This window comes from Dipodomys merriami, unplaced genomic scaffold (genome assembly GCF_024711535.1).
Source record: "Dipodomys merriami isolate MVZ:Mamm:240054 unplaced genomic scaffold, mDipMer1.0.p SCAF_22, whole genome shotgun sequence".
Lineage (NCBI taxonomy): Eukaryota > Metazoa > Chordata > Mammalia > Rodentia > Heteromyidae > Dipodomys > Dipodomys merriami.
Window position 1 is genome coordinate 19090372 of NW_027203604.1, and position 11285 is coordinate 19101656.

Here is an 11285-nt window from a genome sequence, read left to right on the forward strand (position 1 = left end):
ATCTTCCTCACCCTTTGTCCCCCCTTTTTTTTTCCTGTTGGTTATGGGGCTTGAACTCTGGACCTGGGCGCTTCAAGGCTAGTGCTCTACCACTTGAGCCACAGTGCCAATTTCAGTTTTCTGGTAGTTAATTAGAGATAAGAGTCTCACGGATGTTCTTGCCCAGGTTGGGTTTGAACTGAAATCCTCATATCTCAGCCTCCTGAATAGCTAGGATTACAGGCGTGAGCCACTGGCACCCAGCACAACCCACTTTGTTTTAGTTATATTTCACATAAGGTTGCCAGTACCTTTTGCTCATGCTGGCTTCCCACTTTGCTCCTCCTCCAACTCCTGGAGCTTGAACTCAAGGCCTGGCACTGTCCCTTAGCTTTTTGCTCAAGGCTGGTGCTCTGAGCTACAGCTCCATTTGATCCAAAGGAATGAAGTCACTTCTGCCTGGGAGCCTGAATCAGGCTTAGTTTCCCTAGAGACAGCTACCTTTCAGCGGGTACTTTAGAAGGATTCGGATGGATGAAATAAGAAGAGAGGCTGTTGGGCCAGGTGGAAGGGTGGTGTAGGAAATTTGATGACAGGCGCTGATGGCTCATGCCTGTGCCTGTAATCCTAGTTACTAAGGAGGCTGACATCTGAGGATTGCAGTTCAAAGCCAGCCCAGGGAAGACAAATCAGAGAGACTCTTATCTCCAATTAGTTTTTTTGTTTTTTGTTTTTTTTTTTTTTGGGTCCAGTCGTGGGGACTGAACTCTGGGCCTGGGTGCTGTCCCTCAGCTCTTCAGTTCAAGGCTAGCACCCTACCACTTGAGCCACAGCGCCACTTCCGGCTTTTTTCTTTTTGCTTATGTGGTGCTGAGGAATCGAACCCAGGGCTTCAGGCATGCAAGGCAAGCACTCTACCACTGAGCCACCTTCCCAGTCCCAGTTTTGTTTTTTTTTTTAAGCCTGAAGTGGAATTGTGGCTCAAGTGGTACAGCTCTAGCCTTGGGCACAAAAAGCAGCTTAAGGACAGTGTCCAGGTCCTGAGTTCAAGTCCCAGGACTGGCACCAAGAAAAATGGAATGAACACAAACCCCAAAGACCAGCCTCTGGGAGAGGAGATCGTCGGCTGACTGTGGGAAGCAGGGGGCCTGCAGGGCATCAGAGGCATGGGGGCCGGGGTGGGGGTGATGAGTAAGGGACCTGGGGAATCAGAGACTCTGGGCCTCCTCCACTTGCAGGTGGCAGCAGTGGTGTAGTTAGCTCTACCTTTGCTTGGGTACTTCCTCCCAGCCATCCATGGGGCAGGTTACCATTGTTATTCTCACGTTTGTTTGTTTTAACAAATAAGATCCAACTGGCTCTCCAGGAGAAGTAATTTACTCTGCTAGTCACAGCAGAGTAGGGATTGGAATTCAGATCCAGCTCTGGGTGACCCCGACCCCCACCGGTCTGGGAGAGAGGCCGGTACTGCTCACGGAGCCCCAGAGCCAGCTGCTGAGGCCCAGTGCCTCCCTAGGCAGGTGAGCAGTGGGCGGTGGCGCAGGGGGCCCAGTCCCCCATCCTCCCAGGGCCCGGAGATGGCGTGGGGGGGGGGTGGAGGAACTCAGCATCAGGGCCTGATTGAGCCGGGGGATCCCCAGAGAACGAACCCAACGGAAGCTCTGGGCGGACCACCCGGGTGGGCGCAGGCGGATAGATGGGGAACCAGCCTGGAGGGAAGACCTGGTCCCCTCCCTCCCCAGAGACCCCGGGAGCGATGGGGATGCACAGGGCGGGTCTGGGGCCTATCTTGGGGTGGAGATGAAGGTCTGGAAAACGGCCCTGTGGATGAGGAAAGGGACCTCCAGGGCCATCAGCATGGTATCCCCTCCCCCCAAGCCACTGAGGGACCGGGTGGGGGAGGGGGGCACCCAGAGTTGGGGAGAGGAAATCACGGTTCCTCCTCGTGTCTCTCCCCTCTGCAGTTAACCAAGACGCAAGGAGACCTGTCTGTTTTCATCCCTCCATGGGCATGGGACTGTCAGTAAGTGCACACTTGGGTTTTGTTGAGGGAACCACGGGTAAGGGTGGGCTGCATGGAGAGAGGGGCGGGAGCAAGCCGCACCCTTGAAGCTCGGATGTTCCCAGGAGGCACGGGGGGGGGGGGGCAGGAAGGAAGGCAGACGGCAGCCTGCACACCTTCTTGAGTGAGGGACAGACGGGAAGAAGTGGTCCAGGCTCAAGGCTGGAGCTGGAGAGGGCTGGAGAAGGAAGAGAATAGGGAAGGGTGGAGGTCCCCTCTAGATGCGTTGTGGTAAGCCAGGAGAAAACAGTTGTCATGGGAGATTCCCCACCGTTCACTGGGACTCCGCTCCAGCCCAAGTCACCATGGCACAATGGAGGACTGAGATCCTGGGGATGATGTGACTGAGCCATGACAAAGTCAGAGATTCAGTGACAGGCAACCATACAGTACTGAAGAACTGTGGGAAAGGGGGAGGAAGGAGCTAGAACCAAGGCACCAGGCCTATCCTCCTTGAAGCTAGCTGGGGACTTCCAGCCACCTTTCCATCCTCTGATCTTCCCTCACAGACAATCCTCCTTCCTCACACTGCCTGCTCCACAAGGCGGAGAGGAAAGCACACTGGTGCAGCAAATATGGCCCCAAGTTGCGACTACCTTGTCATCTCTTCCTGCAGGGGAGATGTGGATTTTAGATGTCTCCACCCCTGTCCCTGACCCCCAAGTTTAACCAGGGATGTGAGGACAGAGCACTGAGTGTGACACTTGCATGTATGTTTCCTCCTTTGTCTCCCCAATGGCCTTGTGGAGCAGGTCTTATGACCCCCCCTTTCCAAATGAGGAGGCCATGGTCCAGAGAGTTGGAGCAAAATTCCTTGAGATGACCAAGAAGTGGTGAGGCTGGTCTAACAGTGGAGAGAAGATCTTACAGACCTATGAAGGAGAAGATAAACTGGGACAATGGACTTGATGGAAGAGAACTCCTTAACTGAGAGCTCTGCTTTTAGGCCTAGCATGTGAAACACTGAAATTACGTGCAGATTTTATGTGTGTGTGGGGGTGGGGGTGGAGGGGTGTCCCCATTCTTTATCGTAAGGCTCCTGACCAGGTGCTCCTCTACCCCCAACCCATTGGAATCTCTCAGGTTCCTGTGGTCAGAAGGCCACTGAGGAAGGGTGCTGAAGAGGAGGTAGGTGGCAAGGTCCTTCTGCTGGCAGTGGGACACAGTATGTCCAACACACAAGCCAGTGAGTCAGCAGCAGTTGGCAGTATGCACCTATAGAGTTAGGCAAAGCAGAGATGAGTCCAGGGAACCTCACCTGACTGCCAAACCCTTCTTCTACCCTTAGACCTTCTTTCCACCTACCCCATGTGCCAGAAATGTCCTATCTCTGCCCTGCTTCTCCTTGCCCCAGGTGATGCTCAGCTTGGAGAACAAGGACAGGAAGGGATTCGCCTGGGCCATTGCCCCGATCTTGACCACGCTGGGTTACCTACACATACTGCTGGTCTCTATCTTTCCCTTTTGGGTGCGACTTGTGAATGAGGAGACCCAGGAAGTGTTTTTCAGTGGCCTGTTTGAGAACTGCTTCCATATCAAATGCTGGAAACCCCGACCCCTATCTAGTAAGGAGAAGCTGGGGAGAGGGAAGAGAAGGGAGATTGGCCAGTAGGGGCAGGGGTTGGGAGGGAACAGGGCCCTAGGGGTGGAGGGCAAATTTACTAAGCTACGAGAACATGTCTCTACTCTGGGGGTAAGAGGAGTGAATGTGGAAAGCTGGGAAGCCTTAGGAAGTTATGGTTCTCCTTGGGCTTGGGACCCATTGTGCAGGAACAAACTTTCACTTTAGGCCAGGGATGATCTATGTGGCTGAATACTGTCTGGGCCCCTTCCTCCCCTCCCCAACCCTCCCCTCTCCTCCCCTCCCATCTCCTCTCCTCCCCTCCCATCTCCTCTCCTCTCTCCTCTCCTCTCTCCTCTCCTCTCCTTTCTTCCAGTCCTGGGGCTCAAACTCAAGGCCTGGATGCTGTCCCTGAGCTTTTTCACTCAAGGCTAGCACTTTGCAACTTGAGACACAGGCCCACCTGCAGTTTTCTGATGATTAATTGGAGATAAGAGTCTTATGGAGTTGGGCACCTGTGGCTCATGCCTGTAATCCTAGCTACTCAAGAGGCTGAGATCTGAGGATCCAGATTCAGAGCCATCCTAGGCAGGAAAGTCCGTGAGACTCTTAACTCCACTAAACCACCAGAAAACAGGAAGTAGCGCTGTGGCTCAAGTGGTAGAGCACTAGCCTTGAGTTTAAGAGCTGAGGACAGTGCCCAGGCCCAGAATTCAAGCCCCATGGGGAAAAAAAAAGTCTCATGGACTTTCCTGCCAAGACTGACTTTGAACCCCAATCCTCAGATTTCAGCCTCTTAAGTAGCTAGAATTACAGGTGTGAGCCACTGGCACCCAGCCTCTAATTTGTTTTTAATGTACACTTCCATGTTGTTGGAAGCAATCTGGTGAACCAGAGCATTCTTGGGGGTGAAGTGACAGGTTACAGCTTAGGTCCCAAGGTCATATGTTAGATCTGAGAGTAGCGAGGGGCCCTGGAGCCATCGTGCCAGGCTCTATGGGGGGGCTCTGTCCTTTGGGGGCCAGTGTCCTGAGCTCCAGCCTGGTTCTCCCTCCCCTGCAGTTTACATCCTCCTTGGCCGAGTCTTCCTGCTCTCTGCAGTTGTCTTGGCATTCCTCACTACTTTCCTCATGGTCTCCACCGCCTCTGAGTTCCTCCTGAGGACCCGGAAGCACAATGTCCTGTCAGCCTTCATCAGCTTCTGCACAGGTGTGGACCCTGTCTTTTGGGAGAACCTGGGAGGAGTGCAAGGAGAAAAAAGACATCATTAAGGCCCCACATCCACCTTCTCATAGTTTAGGATTTTCTCAACACTGTATTTCCAGCTCTGACCTTGTTGGCTTGGGGTTCCATGTTAGGGAGGCCATAGTGGCAGAGAATTCTGAGTGACTTATTTAGTATAAGGATAGGTGACTGTTTCTGGAAGTAATGAATGGAAGAGCCTGTCTCTGCCTTTTGGGCTCTTTGATGTTTTAGAAGGTCGAGGAAGGCCCCATCCCAGGAATTCCTGGGCTAAGGCAAGGGGTTGAACACAGGCATTGGGAAAATCAGCTTGGCTTGTGACACCCAGGGGGCCCAGCCAGATGTGAGCCAAGTACCCAGATGCAGAGGGATCAGCAAAGGGATGTGTGATGGCACAGGCCCTGGAGGTGAGGGGCATGCTTTGAGATAAGCTGGGAGGGAGGGCGGGTGCTGGCTCTGGGAAGGTAAGGATAGAAGCATCTTTAAGCAGGAGCCACATTACATCTGACTCACTGTGAGGGAGGCTGGGATAAAGGCAGGAAGCACAGGGAGAGCAAGGCCACCTGCCTGTGCCCCACAGGGGCCTCTGCATTCCTGGCCTTGTTGCTGCATGCCCTGGAGATCCGGGATCTGAGGTCGAAGCCCACTCCCACGCAGTTCTCTGTGCAGTGGCCGTACTACGTCCTGGCTTGTGGTATCCTGCTGTTCCTAGTGGCTGGTGAGTGCCCAGGGCTGCCTGCTGCCTGCCCTCTGGCCACAGTTGCAAAGCTGCTCAAGGATTGTTTCTGAGCTTCACTCTTCCATACTGTAGCCCTATGACACACACTATTTCACTTCACTAAAAGGGAATAAGTTAACATTTCAGTTATGGCTGGGCACTGGTGGCTCACATCTGTAACCTTAGCAACTCAGGAGGCTGAGCTCTGAGGATCAAAGGAAAGTCCCCGAGACTCTTTAATCTCCAAGTAACCAGCAAATGATGGAAGTGGAGCTGTGGTTCAAGTGGGAGAGTGCTGGCCTTGAGTAAAAAAGCTCAGGGACAGTGCCCAGGCCCTGAATTCAACTCCTAGTATCTCTTCCCCCACCCCATTAATACATCCCACATCCTCAGTTTCACAAGGCACATTTCATATTTTCAGTAACCATAGGTGACTAGTGTAGTGGTTACTGCATTGAACAGGAGGTGGAGGAAATACCAACACTTTAGAAAGTTCTATGGGGCAGCATTGCTCTGCACTTTGAGCCTTGTGCCCCATTTTTACGCTTCCTCTTCTCATCCTTTTTGGGTCTAGAAATAAACGCTTCCAAAGATCTGCCCTCTCTTTTACACTGTCTTGCCTGTTTTTCTGTATATCCCAGGCTGGGCTCCTGAGCTAATTACCCTCTTGCCTTCCTTTCCAGAATGCTTGTAGCACAATGCTCAGCATCCTTCAACATTTTTACCCTTTCCCCTTCTTCACTTGTTTCATTTCTTTATTAGGTCCTGCTCACATTTGTATTACCCAGCTGCTGTTTAGCCTTGTCTCATCTGTTATGATTTTTTTTTTTTTTTTTTTTTTGTCGGTCGTAGGGCTTGAACTCTGGGCCTGGGCGCTGTCCCTCAGCTCTTCAGCTCAAGGCGAGCGCTCTACCACTTGAGCTACAGTGCCACTTCCGGTTTTCTGGTGGTTTATTGGAGATAGGAGTCTCACGGTCTCTCCTGCCTGGGCTGGCTTTGAACCGCGATCCTCAGATCTCAGTCTCCTGAGTAGCTAGGATTACAGGCGTGAGCCACCAGCGCCCGGCTTCTGTTATGATTTTTATTGTACCTATTTTCATAACTATAAGTGTTGTCGTAAGTCTTGTCATTTTATATTCTCTTGTTGTTTGCTTATATTTCAATAGATTTTTTTTGTTGTTGTTTGTGGGACTTGAACTCTGGGCCTGGATGCTGTCCCTGAACTCTTCAGCTCAAGGATAGCACTCTACTATTTTGGGCCACAGTGCCATTTCCAGTTTTCTGATAGTTAATTGGAGATAAAAGTCTCATGGACTTCCTTGCCTGGGCTGGCTTTGAGCGCAATCCTCAGATCTTAGCCTCCTGAGTAGCTAGGATTATAAGTGTGAGCCACTGGCACCTGGCTATTAATTAGTCCTGAGGTTTGAAGTCCGGGCGCCTCCTAGCTGTTTTGCTAGTTAATTGGAAATAAGAGTCTCACAGAGTTTCCCACCTAGGCTGACTTTGAACTGTGATCCTTAGGAGCTCAGCCTCCTGAGTAGCTAGAACTACAGGCATGAGCCTGTGCTAGGCTTCTGCTGAGAGTATCTGCTCTTTTGTAATGCTGAAAATGTAAGTTAAAAAAAAAATTTAGCCTAACCGGGCACCAATGGCTCACGCCTGCAATCCTAGCTACTCAGAAGGCTGAGATCTCAGGATCTCGGTTCAAAGCCAGCCCAGGCAGGAAAGTCCATGAGACTCATCTCCAGTAAACCACCAGAAAACTGGAAGTGGTACTGTGGCACAAGTGGTAGAGCGCTTGCTTGAGCTGAAGAGCTGAGGGACAGTGCACAGGCCCAGAGTTCAAGCCCCATGACGGACAAAAAAAAATAGCCTTAATATAGCTTTTATTATTTACTCACACTGTCTCACTTTGTTTATTTTTAATTTTTATTTTTTTTGTGCCAGTACTGGGGCTTGAACTCAGGGCCTGGGCATTGTCCCTGAACTTCTTTTGCCCAATGCTAGCACTCTACCACTTGAGCCACAGCGCCACTTCTGGCCTTTTCTCTGTATGTGGTATTGAGCAATTGAACCCAAGGCTTACTGCATGCTAGGGAAGCACTCTATCACTAAGCCACCTTCCCAGCCCCTCCATTTTGATTTTATGAACATCCTTTTTTTTTTTTTTTTTTTGGGTCCAGTCGTGGGGCCTGAACTCTGGGCCTGGGCGCTGTCCTTCAGCTCAAGGCTCAAGGCTAGCACTCTACCACTTGAGCCACAGCGCCACTTCCGGCTTTTTTCTTTTTGCTTATGTGGGACTGAGGAATCGAACCCAGGGCCTCGAGCATGCAAGGCAAGCGCTCTACCACTGAGCCACCTTCCCAGCCCCTGAACATCCTTTTTTGTTTTGCCCTTTTGTTTTACTTTACTGAGCCTCTTGAGCTAGGCATTAAGAAGCCTGGATTTTCCTGATAAGATTATTTCCCACTTTCCATGGTTCTGTGGTTTCTACCTATGTGGTGGTATTCCTGTGGTTGGAAGCACTCATTCTATTCCTGAGGCACTCTTCTGGAGGGGGAGCCATGGAAGGAGGCCCCAAGACAGAGAGGGCTTGCATTACAGGAGGGAGCTTTGAGCTCTGCACTCTTTCTCTCCAACCTGACCCAAGCTTTTGCTCTAACCTAGGTGCCATCTGCCTTTCTGAGGAAATAACCTGCCTTAGCTGCCATTTGTTGCCCATTTCCCAGAACACTGAGCAGACCCAGGGGACTCCACACCTGGAGAAGCTAGAGAATTTGGGAGGAGACCTCAGTTCCATACAGAAGGAGACACTGCTGAAGGAAGAAACAGTTATCTAGCCCAAGATATCGCCTTCTACCATTCTTTCCAGCCAGGTGAGTATGCGTTCCTAGTGTACATGACTCTCCTCTCCTGCTGCTCTCTGATACTGGGGCTTGAACTCAGGGCCTGTGCTCTGTCCCTCAGCTGTAACTATATTAATAATTTAAGCCACAGCTCTACTCTGGCTTTTTGTTGGTTAAAGATAAGCGTCTCAAAGATGCCAATAGCTCACACCTTTAATCCTAGCTACTCAGGAGGCTGATATCTGAGGATAGCAGTTCAAAGCCAGCCTGGGCAGGAAAGTCCATGAAAGTCTTATCTCCAATAAACCACCAGAAAACCAGAAGTGGCGCTGTAGCTCAAGCAGTAGAGCGCTAGCCTTGAGCTGAAGAGCTGAGGGACAGCGCCCAGGCCCAGAGTTCAGGCCCCATGACTGGAAAAAAGAAAAAAAGAAAAAAAAAAGAAAAGGGTCTCATGGACTGTCCTGCCTAGGCTGGCTTTGAACTACCATCCTCAGAGTTTATCCTCTTGGGTAACTAGGATAATAGATGTGAGTCACCAGCACCCAGCCTCTCTGCTGCCTTTGAGAAACTTTTTTTTTTTTTTTTGTCAGTCCTGGGGCTTGAACTCTGGGCCTGAGTGCTGTCCCTCAGCTCTTCAGCTCAAGGCTAGCACTCTACTGCTTGAGCTACAGCGCCACTTCCGGTTTTCTGGTGGTTTATTGGAGATAAGAGTTTCATGGACTTTTCTGCCCAGGCTGGCTTTGAACTGAGATCCTCAGATCTCAGCCTCCTGAGTAGCTAGGATTACAGGCGTGAGCCACCAGTGCCCAGCCCTTTGAGGAACTTCTGAGGGTCAAGTTAAACCTCCACTTCCCTCACGCTATAGTGACTGTCTTTCTCCTTCGTACAATTAGTAGTTCTTAGCTAGCACTCTACCACCAGAGCAACAGCACCACTTCCGGTTTTTGAGTGGTCAACTGGAGGTAAGTCCCATGGGGACTTTTCTGCCCAGGTTGACTTCCAACTGTGTTCCTCAGGTCTCAGCCTCCTGAGTAGCTAGGATTACAGGCATGAGCCACCAGTTCCTGGCTTGAGTAACTTTCTTTTCTTTTTTCTTTATTTTTCAGGTGTTGATTCATACCTTAAAAACCAAGCCTGGAGATGAAAGAATATTTATTACATGATCAAAGGAAGTGAGATTTTTAAAGCAACATATAGAGTAGACCCATTCACAGGATTTGCATTGATATTAAAAAGTGATGTTCCTAGATAAATGCATAAATGCATGTCTTAGTACAGGAAATGTTCCCCAATATGTATTTGGAGGAGGGGAGATTTGGGGCTGAGAAAGGGGGCAAAAATTTGTCTCCTGGGACCAGAAGCTTGAACCTAATTAAGTCTGTGCATATAGGAGGAGTAAAGGCAAGTCATCTACCAACATAACAGCTTTCCCTCCCTACATGTATGGTACCCTGACGAATGACCAAAAAGATGGCCAGAGGTTTCCTGCATGCTCAGACTATTTCTCTTTTACTGGAATTACGAGACCTGAGGACTAGGTTTAAAGCTAACCTTGGCAGGAAAGTCTGAGAGACTCCATCTCCAAATAATGAACAAAAAACTGGACTGCAAGGCATGCACAAGTGGTAGAGTGCTAGCCCTGAGTGAAAAAAGCCCCAGTGAATTCAAGCCCTGGTAATGGCAAAGGGAGTGGCATTATTGAGGTAGAACTGACCAGAAACTGCACACCAAGTATGTAACTCCACAAAATTTGACAAATATTCCAGTAAAAACCATCACCACAGTCAAGATGATAGCCAGGTACTCAAGAGGCTAAGTTCTGAGGATCATGGTTCAAAGCCAGCCTGGGCAGAAGAGTCCATGAAACTCTTATCTCTAATTACCTAGCAAAATACTAGAAACAGAAGTGTGGCCTAAATGGCAGCAGACTAGTCTTGAGCAAAAAGGCTCCAGGTTCAAGCCCCAGAAGCAACACCAAAGCAAAACAAGACAAAAAGAGCACAGCACCTGTAGATCATGTAGAAGGCTGAGATCTGAGGATTGTAGTTCCAAGCCAGCCCATTCAGGAAAGTCCATAAGATTCACAAGTTCAATTAATCACTAATAAAAATGCCCGAAGTGGAGCTATGCCTCAAGTGGTAAGAGTGCTAGCCTTAAGCAAAAAAGCTCAGGGACAGCCTCGGGTTCAAGCCCCAGGACTGGAATACAAAAGGATAATGTACAGATGCATTCCCTCAGAGATTTTCTCAAGTAATTAATACTCATTTTTTTGGTACTGAGATTTGAACTCAGGACCATATGCTCATTCAGCTTACTGTAACACTTGATTCATCTTCTGGACCCTTTTTCCTGCTTATTTTGCGAATGGAGTATTGTGGAATTTTTGAACTTCAATCTTCTGGGTCTCAGCCTTCTAGGCAGCTAGGATTACAGGCAGGAGAGTGTGTGCTGTATGCTAGTGCAGCCATGCATTGCAGTGACTCTGCTGATGTGGAAATAACACCAGTTCCTGGCACTTCTGGGTCCACACTTCAACTGTCTTGCTCCTCCAGGAAGCCTTCCCACATTACAGCACACACTCCCCATAGGCTCCCGGCCGCTCCCTCCCTTCCACACACACCCTGTGCTCCAGGCGGCTGCCTGGTTGGTGAGCCCCATGTATGTCCAGTGTTTCCTCTGTCCCACCCTCCCTCCCTCTACGCTTCTTCCAAAGCACCGTAGCGCAAAACAGACCCGTGCAACACACTGAACCCCATCCACAGGAGGAAAGCAGGGGCCAAGTCACAGCAGAGACACGTCCGAGCCCGCGCGGGAAACCTGCGCGCCGCCGTCAGCCCGGAGGGCGGAGCCTATGGCGGTGACGCAAGACCATCGAGA

At 50.3% G+C, this 11285-nt stretch overlaps 1 protein-coding gene and 1 long non-coding RNA gene across 5 annotated transcripts; one reads left to right on the plus strand and one right to left on the minus strand.

The window, feature by feature from the left end:
- Nucleotides 1-1288: 1288 nt before the first annotated feature.
- On the plus strand, nt 1289-10005 carry Tmem225b (transmembrane protein 225B). 4 transcript variants are annotated; one of them, XM_070033618.1, is made up of 7 exons: nt 1289-1499; nt 1944-2002; nt 3396-3606; nt 4665-4811; nt 5425-5562; nt 8230-8438; nt 9515-10005. In XM_070033618.1, exons 2-6 carry the CDS (start codon nt 1985-1987, stop codon nt 8400-8402), a joined length of 687 nt encoding a protein of 228 aa, XP_069889719.1. In that variant the 5' UTR covers nt 1289-1499; nt 1944-1984; the 3' UTR covers nt 8403-8438; nt 9515-10005. The 4 variants fall into 4 exon arrangements, with proteins under 4 accessions (XP_069889719.1, XP_069889720.1, XP_069889721.1 ...); XM_070033619.1 differs by lacking the exon at nt 1289-1499 and adding an exon at nt 1620-1657; XM_070033620.1 differs by lacking the exon at nt 1289-1499 and adding an exon at nt 1672-1839.
- LOC138834854 (uncharacterized) lies at nt 4433-11237 on the minus strand. Its single transcript, XR_011374277.1, has 3 exons — nt 11142-11237; nt 5412-5682; nt 4433-4837 (listed from the first exon to the last, which is right to left on the minus strand). It is a non-coding gene; the product is annotated as an uncharacterized lncRNA (long non-coding RNA).
- Nucleotides 11238-11285: the final 48 nt, after the last annotated feature.

Excerpts from the sequence above, each read along its gene's own strand:
- Tmem225b (XM_070033618.1), top strand. Across the intron at positions 3,607-4,664 it reads GAAACCCCGACCCCTATCTA|TTTACATCCTCCTTGGCCGA; the intron begins GTAAGGAGAAGC and ends CCTCCCCTGCAG. Across the intron at positions 5,563-8,229 it reads CCTGCTGTTCCTAGTGGCTG|GTGCCATCTGCCTTTCTGAG; the intron begins GTGAGTGCCCAG and ends GCTCTAACCTAG.